The sequence below is a fragment of the Scophthalmus maximus genome, chromosome 1 (genome assembly GCF_022379125.1).
Source record: "Scophthalmus maximus strain ysfricsl-2021 chromosome 1, ASM2237912v1, whole genome shotgun sequence".
Taxonomy (NCBI): Eukaryota; Metazoa; Chordata; class Actinopteri; order Pleuronectiformes; family Scophthalmidae; genus Scophthalmus; species Scophthalmus maximus.
Window position 1 is genome coordinate 28,897,501 of NC_061515.1, and position 16,659 is coordinate 28,914,159.

A 16,659-nucleotide genomic window follows, 5' to 3' on the forward strand; every position below is an offset into this window, starting at 1 on the left:
TGCTGTAGCCTGAAACTGCCTCTAAGTCTCTTTGAATTTTCATGGCGGTTTTCTGTGCAGGGGCTTTTTTCTTTCAACCGGTGCTCATACGGGAGGATTAGAAGGGGAGAGAGAAGCACAGATTGTCCTTGAGCTTCTCGGTTACAGCAGTTTGAATATTGTATTCAATGTAAAGGAGGAATTGCCTGGATGAGGCGTCTCAGCCATCGACAGCATGTTAATGCCACTTCTTCCACGAGGAGGGGAAAGCTTGGATATACAAATACGCAGAGGAAAAAATTAAAAAAGGAGGCTATATAAGATTTGTCTGGTCTTTCTCTAACATCGTAAAAAAGGGGGAGAAAAAAAAAGCGAAGACAGGTTCCCTGCAGTTCAGGTAATTTAAAATCCCTTTAAGTCCGTCTTATGTATGCAGAGGGAGGTGTGTTGCCTTAGATGGAAGAGTCTGCAATAAAGTCAAACAAGTCCTGAACAAATCTCACATATCCTGATGTCATGCATCGCATACAATCCCCGTTTTGTCTTGCGGTTCCTGCTCCAATTCGAGCTGTGCAATCAGATCAGGTAAAGAGCCACACAATGCCTGCAATGCCGTTGAGGAATGAGCGCGCGCGCGAGTGTGTGTGTGTGTGTGTGTGTGTGTGTGTGTGTGTGTGTGGCTGCTAAATCAAATCAATGAGATAATCGATAAGTGGGGGCTGGAAGGAGAGGATTACTTAGGGCTGGAGGAAACACTCGCTAGGCCATTCACTCATCTTGATTAAAGGCCCCGCTTGGTGGTTTGACATAGGCCAGTGTGGAGCGGGTTGACACCAGATCTGGGTCAATTATGAGTTGAAATCCTTTTAATTACTCCGAGCGTTCGCTCTGCAGCCCGCCCCCGGCAGACGCGGCGGTATCAGCGAGGTTCGACATATTTCCGACGACTTGGCCGGTTTGATTGATTTTTGAACTCCGAGGGCACGTCGCTGCTTCGGAGGGAACGCGACGTCCTCTTTTTTGTTTTGTGCTGTATTGCTCCTTGGGTGCAGTCAGGCGGGCGTCTTAAGCTAGACGCTAACCAGAGCTTTAGTCGTCACAGAGCCAAACGTGCAACTGTAAAAGATTGATTAGCCACTCTGAAGATTGGCTTCCAGCGACAGCAAGGCTGCGGGCGGATTCCCACCCAGCACAAAGACGCGTTTACCCTCTAAAGATTTCTCTGTTGATGTAATTGTATTAGAGACGTTTCTGTTTAGTTATTTAGGATCGGTTTGCATGTTGAAATGGATATTAACAAGCAAGAGTGATTACACAGGCAAATGCATTTCATGTCAAACACTTGCACTCCACTGCATTCAATACCAATCAGTGGCCCTGCATTAAAGAACACAGGGCCTTCCATAACCACTGTGGCTCACAGGGAACATAAGCCCTAATAAAACAGAACCACTCAGATGAGCCTGAGGTATAGCACAAAAACAAGAGAGAGTGTTTCCGCGGTGGGTGTTGGAGCTTTAATGGGATTCCCAACTGATGACTAACCAGCCAAACTAGCCACAGGTACAGCGCACTGTTTTCCTCTCTCTCTCTCTCTCAGAAGAAGTCGCCCTGCAGCGGAAACCGATTCCAGATACGGCGCACATAGACAAAAGCAGTTTCCGGACCCTGAGGATCAAATGGCCCCCGACTTAAACCAAAGCGAGGCCGTTGAGACTTACACGGGAACGGAGTGCTATGGGGTGTGCAGATGATGTTATCCCGGCTGGGAGCGTTGCATCAACTGCCAGCTCCCCGGGGGGAGGACTATCACACGGGCTACGGCAAGCCGGCTGGGCCACAACAGAGTGCTGCGTGCCCAGTGTGTTAAAAAAAGGCTCCATTCCAACGGCTATTATCCGTTGCGTTAACAAACAGGTCACCTGACAGAAGAACCATCTCCGATAGATTCACACAGAAGCTATGCGATGTTTTAAAGATGTATTATCCAGTATAATATACATTATACGACTCCTCTGTGCAAGAGAATCCATTTGCATTTACAGTAGTTGGAATAGAACAGCAAGACACCGATAGTGTTCCGTTATCTGTTCCCTTTGATCAAAAACAAAAATAAAATAAAAGCATCAGTGTGAGTTTTTGAATTTTGGCAAAAAAGAGATGGACAGAGGAAATAGCTATCACTTCCTGTTAAGGCTACATTTATATTCCATAAGCTATAATAAGTCAAATTTCGCCATTGATAAGAAGAACCTTTGGGTTACCAGTTTGTGGAGAATCCTCTTTCACCAAAACGCTTTACTCCATTAGTGAGACCTTTCCACCAAAAATTGGTTCAGAAACTTCTCATTGTTATATTAAAGAAGAGCAAAGTGTCGCACCCGAGGCGGCTTTTCCACAACCTGGCAACCCAGACGTTGTTAATGGCTAAGAACTGCACAGCCAGCAACTGCAGCAGGAGACAAAAATGATCGAATCCTTTTGGATATAATCTGAAAATAACATGATAGGAACATATCCTGATGCTGTACAGTGTAAAAACCTGCATTGTTCTGAACTATGCTGCTCTTATTACGAAGAAGTCTGAAGAACAAAGGCAGTGTATCTCAGTTAAGCCTATTTATAAACCCCCACATGATATGAATTATGCAGAATAATATAAACAGATATTACACCAAGCCTGTCTCGTCTCTACGTACAACAACGGAATCCAAGGAAAAGAATCCTAAAACCAGACTTTGTTGTTTATGTTTTGTTTTTTTCACTCAACCTCAACCACACTTTATTTATCAAAATAGAAGCAGGTCAAATATTGCAAAGCATATAAATGTATCTTTGAAACACAGCGTTTGAAAATCATGACAAATCATCAGTGGGCTGTGGCACAATAACACTTCACAGAGGAGACACACAGTTTTTCGGCCCCCTCCCCGCCTCCCTGTGATTGGACAGGAGAGCAGGGGGAGGGGAGGGGGGGGGGGGGTGAATGGGGAAGGAAGGTGACTGGACAAGAAGCAAAACAAAATTTGCAGGGTAGCGGTGATGAGGACGATGAGTGTTTGTCAAGGATCTGCTGAGATGTTAGTCCCCAAGGTTACATATCAGGGGAGAGGGGGCGAGGGGAGTAAAAAGGGTTTGCACACATATATGCAAAAAAAGTAAAAGTCACGCAACTGTTCTCTCTCTCTCTCGAACACACACATGCTTTGGGGGGGGGGGGGGGGGGGGGGGTGCATGTGTGCCCTCATGGGCCTGCACGCACAAACGCACGCACGGGCAAAGGGGCATGCAGACAAAGAGAAAGCAAAGGAATGGGAGGGAAGTGATTCAGCACCATGGACAGCGCTAGACTCCATACTGAGGGGAGGAGATACTGGCAGGAGGAGAGGCGGGGGGAGGGGGAGGGAGGGGTCGTAAGCCCGTCTCTCACCAGCTCCCATCGGCCTTGGCATCATCATCGTGGAGGGTTAGAGTTTGGCCGAATTATGCTGGAAACGTTTTCAATTTTTTTTAAAGTCAATTGTGCATCACAATTCAACAAAATAAGAATTTAAAAAAAAATTCAAATTGCACATTCCTCCCTCTTTTTGGGGGGACTCCGACTTTTAAGTCTGCCACGACCATTTAATCCTTATTTGTTTTTGTTTTGTGTGTGTGTGTGTGTGTTTTCTTCCTCCCTCCCCTTCCCTAAACCCAGGTCCGGTTAAAGCAGTAGAGGCCGAGCAGCAGTCCAAAAACAGGTATCGAGTCATGGCATTGTTTTCATACGCCCATCAAAACCATGCGACCCCTTTAAGAAGAAGTTCAAAATGCTCAGTTGGAAAAAAAAAAGAAGAAAAAAAAAAGGCATCTCGCATCATCTAATTATGTGTTGGCACCCTTCCCCCTTACTTCCTGTAGCTCGAAGGTTCGGCCACACGCTGAGTTCTTGCCATCGGTGTGGGCGCCCCCCCACCCCCACCCCCACCCCCTCACCCTCACCCCCACCTCCCCGAGCACACGTTGTAGTAAATACAGTGAGTTCCTCAGTTCTCTTATTTGGACAAAGATTAGATGGCTTTACAAAAGCTCACAGTATGATGAAAGGGAATCATAGCCATAAGCTTCTTTTTTTTCTTCTTCTAGTGAAGGAATACTTTTTTGTTGTTTTCTGACATTTAAAAAAAGCACTCTATAGTCTACGTCAGTCTACCTGCGCTGTGTACATAGATCGAATTAAACCTACATAGCTCAATTGAAAACACCTCTTTTACTCAGTTTTTGAAAAAATATGATGGTATAAACCCCCCATTTAAATTACTTTGTTTGCTGTTTAGTTTTTTTCTTCTTCCTCTCACCCAAAGCAGGCTATATTCATTGACACACAAAAACCACAGAACTGTTATTGTAGCTACATTAACTTTGCAGCACGAAGCATCTGAGTGACGTTAATTGGTCATGCTCATCTGCATGTCTGAATATCTGCAAGTCAACAATTGGCACACCATAAAAGAACACAGTTTTACATTCATAAAGGAGATGATGACTGCGCAGACGTGGATTTTTAATCTGCACCATCTAGTTACGGTATAAATAACCCCAATATTTATCGACAATCAAAATGATAACAAACAGAAAATAACATGCACTGACAGCATCACTTCCATCGCTCCGATAGTCGTCGTTATCCCTCGTCGGGTTTTTTTTTTTTCTTCCCCTCCTCCTCTTAGTCTCCAAACAAGTTTTAAAACAACAAATACAAATCCTAACTGCAGGTTCACAAAAAAATAGAGAAATGGCACTTTTTGTAATAGTCATACATAATTCTTAATATCTATATATAAGTCGTCATATTGATATAACATGAAAAGGGTCGAGTTGGCTTCTTTGTTGGTTATGGTTCCTCGCCGTCGCGCGCGCGTGTGTTGAAACCATGCGAAATATCATCATGCAGATTATGTTACATCAGTCCCGAGTATTTACATTTACATTCATGCGTTCGTGCACCATTCCCCAGGTCCTCGGCCTCGCTCTCTCGTTCTCTCTCACACACACACACACACACACACACACACACACAAGCCCTCTCCCTCGCTTCCTTTTTTCTCCCTCCTTTCTGTCTCACACTGATCCGTATAGTCCGATTGCGGCAAATAGCAGAACTGGGAGGAGGGAGGGAGGGAGGGAGGGGTTGTAGCCAGGGGGGCTTGGCATATACATATATTACAGAGTGGGGGCCTGTGCAGCAGCAGCAGCAGCAGCAGACTGACTTACTTGCTTGAGCAGGAGAAAACAAGACATAAACAAGTCTGTGTTCCCCTGTGGCGAACAAAAGCGGGTGATGCTTGCTGTTTCAGTCATTTGTCAGTCTTTGTCTTGTGTGATTTTTGTAATCCAGCAGTCTGGTGTGCAGGCGTAATGTATGTGAGAGTCCACCCTCCCCTATTTCTTACGCGTCATTGGTTGTGGAGAGGTGCGTGCTGCAGTCGAAGCCCCGGTGCGCGCCCCCGTCTGCGTGATAAGGCCCGCTGTGCCAGTAGGACGAGTCGCACACTGTCTGCAAGGAATTGATCTCCGAGGCCGACGAGTTCCCGTCCCTCCGCTTTGTCCGCTTCCGGTTCCGCAAGATAAAGACAAGCATTCCTACGACGGTGAAAGCGGACGTGACGAACACCAGCAGCAACCCGGGGACGAGCACCGAGATGGAGACCCTGTTGGGCTCCAAGTAAGAGTTTGAGCGCGTCCCCGAGTCCAGGGTGAAAGTGCTGTTTTTGGACAGGGCGGTGGGGGAGATCCGGTCGTAGAGTCTGGGGCACATGAGGTCGTTCCGCACGTAGCGGAAGTCCCGCTTCCAGAACTCCTCCGGGGACTCGCACTTGAGGTCGCTCACTATCACCTCGGCCCCGAGTTTCTCCGTCCACTGCTTGAAGGGCACAATGTTGCACGAGCAATCCCAGGGGTTCCCGTGCAAGTCGATCTGTATGATTGAGTTGAGCTGGTCCAACACGCCAGCCACGGGCAGGTGGGGGAAATAGTTGTTGTGCAGGCTAATTTTGGATAAAGAAATCCCAAGAAAAGCATCCACGGGTAAAGATTTCAGCAGGTTGTTGTTGAGGAGCAGCACCCTCAGGCTTGGCATGGGGCTGAATGCACCTGCCACTATGAGCTGGATGTCGTTGTATTCCAAACTGAGATATTCCAGGTTCACAAGGCCCAAGAACATCTCTGCGATCAGCGTATCCAGATAGTTCTTATCCATGTACAGCCACCTCAGCTCGCTCTGGTTTTGGAAGGTGCCGTTGTCGATCATCTTGATGTTGTTCCCACCCATATCGAGCTGGTTGAGGCTGGAGTAGCCCAGCAGCTGGTTCTTTTTCACTGCGTGTATGTTGTTGTCTCTCATGTTCAACTCGTGCGCCGCCAAGGGCTTCGGCTTGAGGTTGGACAAGCTCTCGATCTTCTTGCCCTCGCAGTTGACCCCCAGCCCTTGCCTGGAGCCGACCAGCTTGCAGCCGCACGGCTGGGGGCACGTCACGTTGTGCAGCTGCTCCCTCTCGCCGCTCGCACCTGTCGCCAGCGGAGTGGGCTTCGTCTTCAGCTGCCAGTTCTCGCGAGACTTGGAGCGGCCCTTGGGCCCGCGGCCGCCGGGCGTCGGCGGGCCGCCGGCGTCTCCGCTGGGCTTGTGAGGCGTGGGACGCGGGCCGCGGGCCGCGGCGTCCGCGGTCTCCTCCTGGGTGGGAGGGGCGACCAGGCTGGCGTCCACGCCGCCGCTCTGTGAAGGACACAGGTCCTCCTCCGACGTCTCGTTCAAGTCGCTCCCCTGCAGCCGGGTGGGAGCCTCGCAGATCACCCTGCCGATGAGCGCGTTATGCGGAATGTTCTCCAGCCATTCCTTCAGAGAAACCAGGTCGCAGTTACAGTCCCACGGGTTGTCCTCCAGCAAAACCTCCGCAATGCCCGGTATCTGTTCGAGGATCCCCTCGTAAGGCAACGTTTTGATCCGGTTCCCCCGCAGGTCGAGGTGCGTAATGGGCACATGCTGAAACACGTTTATAGGTAGCGCGCTGATGAGGTTGTCGTTAAGTATCAACACCTCGAGTTTATTGAGGTCCCTGAAAACGGCGGGGTCAATGTCCCTCAGGAGATTGAAATCAGCCTGGAGGTATTCCAAGTCGTCCAGCCCCAGGAACGTGCTCTTCCTGAACGACCGTATCTTATTGTTGTTGATGTGCAGGCGCTTCACCAGCTGCAGCCCCAGGAACGCGCCGGGCACGATGTCGTGCAAGCCGTTGTTCTCCAAATGCAAGCTCACGGCGTTGTAAAAGTTGGCGAACTCGTTGGGAAACAGCCTGGAGAGCGAATTCCCGTGCAACAGCAAGTGGTAGAACTGCGAGCTGGGGCCGGTCAAATGCTGCAGAGTGGTGAAGCTCCGTTTTTCGCAGTCTATGTGCAGGTCTCCCTCGATCTCGTTGCAGGAGCATATCTGCTCCTTACAGACGTCCCTTGTCACATTGGCACCCGCAACACAAAGAGCCGCATTCAGCAGGACAATCCAGAGCAGCATTTTTATCGACGTGAGCAATTCATGCCCGGATTCAAGACATGCGAGCTGTGAATTCTTAGTCCGCGTCAACGGGGAGGGGAAAAAGACGCGGATACGGACATTTCTGGAGGGAGATGAGGCTTAATCGCAGATCCGCGCCGCATCTAACCTGCGCCCGTGTCCAGACTTTGCAGTTTGAAGAGGGGGGAAAAAGAGGAAGCAAAAAAAAAAAAAGAAAGAAAGAAAAGATCGCCACATGAACGTCTCTCTCACGTCGACTGGCTCCTCGGAGCCTCCGCGCGTTGCCGGGCGGAATCAGAAGCGGCGGGCGCCCGCGGAGTCCGGCGCATCTCTCGGCGCTCCCAGCTCGTTGGAGACTGACCTTGGCACCGGGGAGAATGAGCAAATCCCTGCCTCCTGTCGCTGCTCTCGCTCACTGCGCCTCCGGTCCGCTGGCGCTGCGTGCTGCGGCGGCGTCGGGAGCTGTCTCCTCTCCCCCGGTGCTGAATTCACACCCGGCGCTGGAGCTTGACTGGCGAGCGCACCGCTGCGAAACACCCGCATCCCCCCTCGCATTCGCCGGCGTGCTTGCCTCGCTCGTTTGCGCCGCTTCTCTCTCGCTCGGCCCCCCCCAACCAACCCCCCCCCCCCACCACTACCACCACCAACCGACACCGCCGCCTCGCCCCCCCCCCCCTCAGTTTTTTTTTTTTGTTTTTTTGTGCTGATTCGGGAATCACAGAAAGAGGAACGCGCAGACTGTGCTCATCCTTGCGCGGCAGCTCCGAGGAAGATCTGACACCCTCTGCTGAGCTGTAATGGGAAAAACAAAAAAAAAAATCAGCCCGTCCCCTGACTAAGGGAATGCCGAGAAGAAAAAATCAATCCACATATCGGGGCGATTTCAGTTCTTTCTTTTCAGAAATCACACTTTAAATCTCTCGGAGTTTTTTTTTTATTTCCCTCCCGATGCGCAAAAACAAATCGCGTCCTGCCTCCAAAAAGCCAGGCTCCTCTCCGGTGCACGTTTCACTCCGAGCGCCCGCAGCTGCGCGGTGAAAGTGTCCAAGTGCGCGTCGTCGGGACACTGGTGAGACTCCACATCGGCACCGCGCGGCGCCTCACTCACTGTGCCTCGAATTGCGCCTCCATCCTGAGCGGGGTCTCTCCCGCGGTCCTGCGAGCTGCAAGCCTCCACTTCGGAATTGAGAACACTGTTGCATGCGGTGAAAATAAAAAAAATAAAATAAACTACTGTCCGCTGTACAGAGATGCCTCAGTCCCGCAAAAGAGAGAGAGAGAGAGACAAGAAAAAAAAAAGGCTACACAACAAGCGATGCGTCAGTGTGGCGGCCTGTATGCGCATGTGTGCGTGACGTTTGTTGGGTTTTTTTTCACCCAGATAGAAATCCTTTGCGTTAAAAAAAAAAAAATTGGTTTGAACGTCACCTCTTGTCATCTCTCATGGCTTTGTATTACATACTCCAGTGTGTGAGAGTATTAGCCTTCATCAGCTGAAGGAAAGGAGGGTGTGTGGAGGGGGGGGGGGGGGGACACATGGACACACGCACCCCCAGACCACCCCTCCTCCTCCTCCTCCTCCTCCATCTGCAGTGTTCAGTCGCCATTGAGAACAGACTATAAGTTAAACATCCTCAATTTCTGACATAATTTCTGCAGAGGGGCCACAACACACACACACACACACACACACACACACACACACACACTCACACACATACTAAGTGCAATAAGAGACCAATCAAAGGGAGTCGGGAGATTCCAGCAAAGCATTAGCGGCGCTTGCAATAAGCAAAACATCATTAGGACCACCTACATATGGCTGTAAAGCATGTCCCATGACTGTTTATGGACCCCCCCCCCCCCCCCCCCCCCCCCCCCCCTGCCCACCTGTCTGTTTTTCTGTTACAGTATGCTGTTGCTTGTCAGCTAGTCTGCCTACCTGTTGGCCCATCCGTCTCATCCGTCTGTTTTGTCATTTTTTGTTGTGGTCTCATTTACTTCTCTCCCCCAATTTGCACGTGTGCCTCATAAAAGGGTTTGCGACGGTTTGGCGCCCCCCGCTGCGGGGCAGATCAAAAGCTCCACGGCGACGTGATCGAGATCAAACTAAGTAGCTGATAGTCGATCTATGCGGCGTCCCCCCGGTGTGCGAGAGGCAAAGCGAGGCAGAGGGACGGAGGGTCATGCTGCCGCCGAGCCAAGGACACATCACTCATCCACGCTAATAAATTGGATTGCAGTATACGTGTGCGTGTGTATGTGTGTGTGTGTGTGGGGGGGTGTGGGTGCATGTGGGTGGGTGCATGTGGGTGGTGGTAACGAATCAGAGCCTGTTGGAGGAGATCCCTGTTGGTTCTGTTTACTGTGCATGCTTTCTGATTGCTTATCTGCAGCAGGTAAGCAGGTGTGTGTGTGTGTGTGTGTGTGTGTGTGTGTGTAGTAGTAATGTAACACAAACACAGCTTAGTCACGCTTGAGCATCTTGTCTCCACTCAAAGAAAATCAACTGATAAACCATTCAGTCTCCATTTTAGCGTAGGCTCAGTCCTCGTAGGCCAAACATTTAGACTCTGATATAATCCCCCCCCACCAAAACAGGATAAATCATATTTGTATCAGGCAGAGAAAATAAATGAATACATTGAAAAAAGCTCTTATCTTGGAGTCAAAACTAATTGGATTATGAATATGAATGTATCCCAAGGAAGAATTGCATGGGGCTCAGCTTGGTGATGTGATGCAGATACTGTCGAGTTGCATTAGCGCGAGGCGGGACCAGAGGAAGCTCGTACGTCACGCGCGCACACACAGTTGCCGGGCATACGATGCAGCTCGGGCGAGTCGGAGCCGCACATGCAGTCAATGACGTGTTTATTTGTTTATTCTCTGTTTATTTGTGTGCAGCATAATATAATATATACATACGTATATACCATAAGCTAGTTTGCAACAGGCCTTGACACGTGCATGAAATATAATGAGGCAAATTGAAAAGCAAAGCTGAAAGTATAGTTATAGAAAAATGATCCCTATTACACAGTAAAACGGTACTTACACATCACTCCAGCAGTATTAACAATCTAATAATGTCACGTAATTAAATACTGTAGTCACAGGAGACATGCTGCTATGTATCTTTGTAGAAGAATAAAAGGGTTAAGTGTGTGTGTAGTTGTGCAACGGTGCAGATTTAGTCTTCCAATTGCGCGGCTTCGTGGAAAAGTCCGACAGTTTCAGGGAGTGTAGCGACGACGGCTCCTTCGAATGCTGTAATCCTCGTTCGCACGTTTCACATGTCGTGAGGGGGGGTCAACACTAACTCCCCTCTCCCGTTGGGCCGCTCAGACCTGGTGGATGTTTCCAAGCAGACGTTCTTGTAAACCGTCAGTGGCGTGTGGCCCCGGCTGACTTAGGGGCCACGCTTTGGCACATTTTATGTAATTATCAAAAACGTATTCCATGTTCAATTTGAGGGCCTCAGGGACAATTTGCATTCCTGTTTAATCCGGAGCCTTGTCAGCCTTTTCCCTGAGAGGCGTTTTGGAAGAGTCCTGTGATTTTCATCAGGCCCAGCCATGTTTTTGTTGGAAGAATCTGCCCGTCCTTCCCTCAGGCGTGTGTTTTTTCTTCTTCTCTCCCAAATGATTAAAGCATACAGTATCTCAGGAGTGTCGGAAAGAATAAAAGAATGAACAATTCTGTGCTGCTTAATCTATTAAGCAGTTTCAATCAAATCATCTCATCAACAAAAGGAGCTTTGCCCTCAGGAAACAAACACTGTGATCTTTATTTATTTCTTATTTCAGGGAGGGGGGTCGGGGGAGCGAACACATGCCACATCAGCTCCGTGCCGCTCATCTCCGGGCGGAGAACTTTCTCCCGGGGCTTCAAAAGCGGGAGGTTTTGAGAGGCTGGAATACTGCGGGTAATTACAGAAAGGTCAGGAGCCATGTCAAGCTCGTTTTTACATCAGCATGTTCGGCTCGGCGCCGCCCGGCGCTCCAGCACGTACGCACGCAGGCGGCGTTCAGACTCAGGCGCGGCCCATTTTGTGGCTCGCGGTGATTCATCCATTGTGAGTAAATATTGTTCGATCAGCGAGAAGATTAGGTGGAACAGGAAGTGGGAAGGGCGATGATTAAAGAAAAACAGAAAAAAGAAGCAGTGTTATCTGACATTCTCTGCCAAACTTTATTGGGGGGGGGGAAAGACAGGAACAAGGTGCATCGCGGCTACGGCTCAGGAGGTACAGACGGTCGTCCGCTAACCTGAAAGCCGGGGGTTCGATCCACACTTCCCCAGAGGAAGTGTCGTAGGGGAAGACACTTCCTGATTGCTTATCTGACGAGTCTTCAGGCAGTGTGCGTATGAATGTGTGTGAATGTGACTTAAAGTGCTTTGAGTAGTTGATACGACTACAGTCCATTTACCATTTACATCTAGGTGAAGGAGAAAGAATTATAAGAAATATTGATACTACTGTATTTGGGCTGGAAGAGAAATCTTCATGAAAATGGCCCTTTGAATCCTCTTGTAGCACCTTTTTTTAAAACCATGCAGCAGAGGTCTTGCACATGTGTCATGTACAGAAAAAGATGGGTCGGGTGCCGACTGGAAGTCGATGCAGCTATTGGCAGAGGCTGCAGCAGCGCTCCCCGTGCATCGATCGGCGGGGAATCAGCAGAATGTTTGACTGTAAATCTATCCACATCTATCCACATACACCATGCGACCCCTCCCCGGTCGCCCCCCTCCTCTGCCGAGCGGACAGCCGAGGGTCCAGTGAAGCAGGCCCGAGAGCGGGACGTGCGTGTCCGTGCTCTGCGTCAGCCGGCGACTTTGTTTTCTGTTTTGTTTCCCGAAACGAGGAGTCTTCTCCTGAGGTTCCACGCGAACATGTTTGTCACAACATGACAAAAGTCTGACACCAGCGTTAGTCACTTGCCTTTGAGGAGAACAATTTAATTATAGCTTTGAAAGGCTAAACCCATGCCTCCTGTTATCACCCCAGTCGCCGCTCTGTCCTTCAGCAGCAAAGTGCCTTGAAGAACATTAAAACTGCTGCTTGTTTGCAAAAGTAGGTCTCACTGATGCACGTGTCAGAACTTCCTTGTGATAGTGTGCAAGCGAGCCTTGAAGCCAACTTGCAGATAAGGACGCGTTAGTTGTTCCCGGCATGTGACTTTAGATGTGGATTTTAGGGATCGGAAGCTTGACATCGGGACAGTTGAATAGTCGCCATTATATTTTTATGAAAAGAAGCCAACCCTTAATAAGAAAGTGATGATGTTCATACTCGTGTCTCTACTCGCGCCCTGTCATAAATTCAGACTACAGGAGTTTCAAAAGCCTGACCGATTTTGGAATCTGTGTTACCTCACGGACCTGAGGAGAATCTTCTCAGATATCCATCTCTCTTATCGCAAATATGAACACACCTCACGTCACCTCTCTGACGGGGTATCCTAATATGGAATATGAATGAATCCAATTCATCCTCCAGTACACTTGTTTCGCAGTCGCCATTTCAAAAGATCCATCAGGTTGAGGAGGAGGTTTAAGAACGGCTCCGTACGTCCCGTCACACTGCCAGATAATCTGGGCGGAACATCGGGTACCGACCCAAGGTTCCACACCAGAGGCCTCCACCGATTCTCTGCGGTCTAGGTTGCAGAGGAAAAGGCTCTTGTAGAAGAAGGCAGGAGCCAAATCCTGTTGAAGTCGCGCGACCGCGGTTGTAGCTTGGGTTGTAGCCTCACATTAGCTGTTTTTCTTTTTACTCTGCAGCAAAAATCCGAACAGTGGCTGTGGATTTGTGAGGATTATCTGGTCGAACAAAGCGTGTCCGGATCATAAACTTGTGTTTGTTTAAGAGCTTATTTTCTACAATCATCCACAAAGCCGACTGAAGGATCCCGTTGGCTTTTTTGTGGAGGGAACCAAGGGTGTCTCTCGCTTCCTGGCCCGTCATGTCTCAGTGTCGCAGCACTTTGAGAGCAGCGAGTTGATCCAAACTGCAGGATAGATCTTATTATATTGTTTGCTGCATGATTCTCATCTCTCTCATTTTTGGCGTGATTTACCACTTCATCGTCCCACAAGAGATTATCCAATTCTTGTCTGGGATCTTTTTTCGTATCTATATGGCTCCGAGCTACGGCGGCGGCGTGAACAAAATGTGGCTGCTTAAGTTGATTAGACGACTGTTTTGTTGTTTCATGATAAAAGAAGAAGGACGCATAAAGTGCAGCGTTGTACTTCCGAACAACGCGACGTCCTGACGGGGCCAAACTCGTTTCACGCCATTCACTCGTGTGAAAGAAGAGATCTGACCACAAACTCCTCCTGATTACGATTAGGCCACGAGGGGTGAAGAGCTGAAAAGCTCTCACATCTCCTCTCGGAACTGTTTCCTTCACTTTGATTCTCAGTCAGCCAAAAGCACACGGTCTGCCTCTCAATTTTTCGGGGGATTTCTTTTATAAATCTGCCCACGTAAACGTCTCCACGGGAAAAAAAAAGCCTGAGTCTTGTTCGTGGGACCCTGCTCTCGGTGATTCAGCAAGTGCAGCGTGTCTGCTTTTGACGCCTTTCGAGCGTCTGGCAAGCCTCTAATTTCCCCGTGTCCTCCCTGTCCCCCTCCCTCTCGCTCTCTCCCGCTTGCACGGCTTTTCGTCCATTAGGCTTTCAACACGTCCCCCAACGACGAGGTCAAAAAAAATCAGCCTTGGAAAAAAACAAACCAGGCCCTCTCTAAAGCGCATGCTGCAGCGACAAGGAGAGAAGAACGGAGCCGGGAGACGGCGCTGTGTTTTAAGATGCCACAATTAATGCCGCCGTGGCTTGTTACCATGGCAGCCAGTTCATCTCTGCTGAATCAGTGTCTTACCCCCCTCCGCACACTTGGCGCAGATATTCAGCAAGAGTAAGCGAGCAGCCCTGATCTCACGGTAATTGGCAGGAAATCATATGAAGGGAAGTGCTCCTTAGTTTCATAAGCCATTTCTGATAAATGGGAGCCGGAGAGCCAGAGACGCGCGGAAAGGACACGTAGATGATTGTCTGGATCAATGCGAACAGTGCACCAAAAGATTGTTGGTTTCATTTTTCCGACCGAATTACAGTCGTGAATGAGTTGAAAAGACGAAATGAATAGCGGCGTCTGCTTAAGGGATTTGACATTAGGGCGCAAGCGACAAAATGACAGTGCGCAGAGTTAAGATGCGGGAAGAGCGTCGGTTTATCCTCCGTGTCTCCGTCAAGGCCCGAGTTGTCGCAGAGTTTATGAACCTGTCTGCGGTGAGATCTCCTCCAGCTCCGGATCTTTGTAGCGCGACCTCAGAGCCGCACGTGGACCGTTTTGAGCAGCTGTCTTCCTCGTGTAAAGCTCTCAGCTTCGGGAGAAGTGATCTGTGGTCGCGGACAAGACGCGGTGACCGTGAAACGTCCTGCACAGCCTCAGACATGTACCTTTCTATGTGTATGCCTACGTCTCCAGTCTGTATGTGTGCAATATGGAGGCATGACCCCGTGGTTGTAACACTGCTGTGTTGTTTTGAATAATCCCTTTGAAAACGACAGTGTTAAAATAAACCAGGAGCCAATTAACGAGAAAAAAACGCTGAGATTTCAATAATTAGGGTCATTATATTAATAGAATGCAGTTGAAATTTGACGAGACAAAAGTTGTTACACTACAAGAAAAAAGTCATAATATTATAAGAATATATTCATCACTTTAGACTATTTTGGAGGAGGAATAATCAGAAAATATAATATGCAAATTGGGATTTAATTATAGTGAATTCACTTCAATAAATGGACCTCCTTGTCAAAATCTGTCATCCACTTTACAGTGCAAATCAGCTAGCCGCAGCTCAGTCGGAGGTTTGGCTGTGTTTCCCTTGTAGCCGCTAATTTAGCCTTGGGCCAGTAGCCTGAAGCGGAGATGAGCAGCAACAGAGGGGTTTTTTTCCAAGCTCATATGTCAGACCTGTTGCTGTAGAGGTGTTGTTAAGTAGACTGCGTTTCGCTGCACCAGCCTTCCAGACCGCTAAGATGGCGCGGGACCAATCTGTTGATGGTAAATAAAAAAAGCATGGGAAAGGAGCATTTAGTTGCTATGCAACAAATAGCTGGAATAAACTTCCTGCAGATTTAAGACAAGACAAGTTCAATTGGGCTTTTTTCTAAATCATAACTATATTCCGTTAAATCATACGTATTTGTCCCCACGTTTCTAGAAAACTGAGCATCGTTGGGCTTTGAATAAAAATATAAAAACACATGAATATGTTAACTTGGGCTTTAGGGAATAATGATGGCCACTGTCAACTGAATAATTGAATTGATGAAATAATTGCTGGCTGCAGCCACTCAGTGATAAGTTATCTGGACTAAATCTGGAGAGGTTGAGGCCCATGTGGTCCGCAGACCCTGAGCCGTAGCCTCGCGTGCCCAGCTGGTGATCCAACCTTGGAGAATTTAAGTCAAAAGATCAATGAGCTGCGTTGAGGCTGCAGCCAATAAATATGTGGTGGTGGTGGTGGTGGGGGAATAAATAAATAGAATAATTCCCAATAATTCCCTCAAAATTTTGGGAGTCTTCTGTCCTGGCAGATATTTCTTCATCCACCCTCATAATTGGGGAGCGATACGTGCGCCAGGCCCCTAAATGGACCTTTGGTGCATGGACATTCAATTAAACCTCATCAAACAACATCATCGCTCCTCAAAAAATCAATGGACTCTAAACAAGTCGGGTCGGACATAAATACCAAATCGCAATAAAAGACCTGTGGATGGATGTTGTTAACGCCGGCCCCCGCACGTGGCACCCCGGAGTTTTCGCTTTATTGTTTTATGATATGCAGAGCAAACAGCACGGCCCATACAAACATATGGGCTTGTATCTACACTATGGATCACCGCGACAGTTTAATGGTCTCGACAGCACGTGGCAATATGCAGCCTCCCCCCCCTCCCTCTCTCTGTGGTGTTTATGGCACCAGTTAAGAGCCCGAAGCCTGTAATGGAGTTGTAAGCACCGACTCTGAGAATTGACAGCCCCCGACTACGGCTCTGTCATAAGTAGCGTCTCGGGCACAGTTGCCTGGCTTTGTGGAGGCCGAGTT

At 48.8% G+C, this 16,659-nt stretch overlaps 1 protein-coding gene and 1 long non-coding RNA gene across 2 annotated transcripts in view; one reads left to right on the forward strand and one right to left on the reverse strand.

Annotated features, from left to right (window-relative positions):
• Window positions 1-16,659, forward strand: part of LOC124850873 — a 282,046-nt gene that overhangs the window by 174,856 nt on the left and 90,531 nt on the right. The gene's annotated exons all lie outside the window — the stretch shown is intronic.
• LOC118314005 (SLIT and NTRK-like protein 1) lies at window positions 1,946-8,136 on the reverse strand. Its single transcript, XM_035640070.2, has one exon. The coding sequence runs from the start codon at window positions 7,520-7,522 to the stop codon at window positions 5,408-5,410; it is 2,115 nt and encodes a 704-aa protein (XP_035495963.1). The 5' UTR covers window positions 7,523-8,136; the 3' UTR covers window positions 1,946-5,407.

Bases quoted from the DNA above. Each gene is read 5' to 3' on its own strand.
- LOC118314005 (XM_035640070.2), bottom strand. From the start codon at position 7,522: ATGCTGCTCTGGATTGTCCTGCTGAATGCGGCTCTTTGTGTTGCGGGT.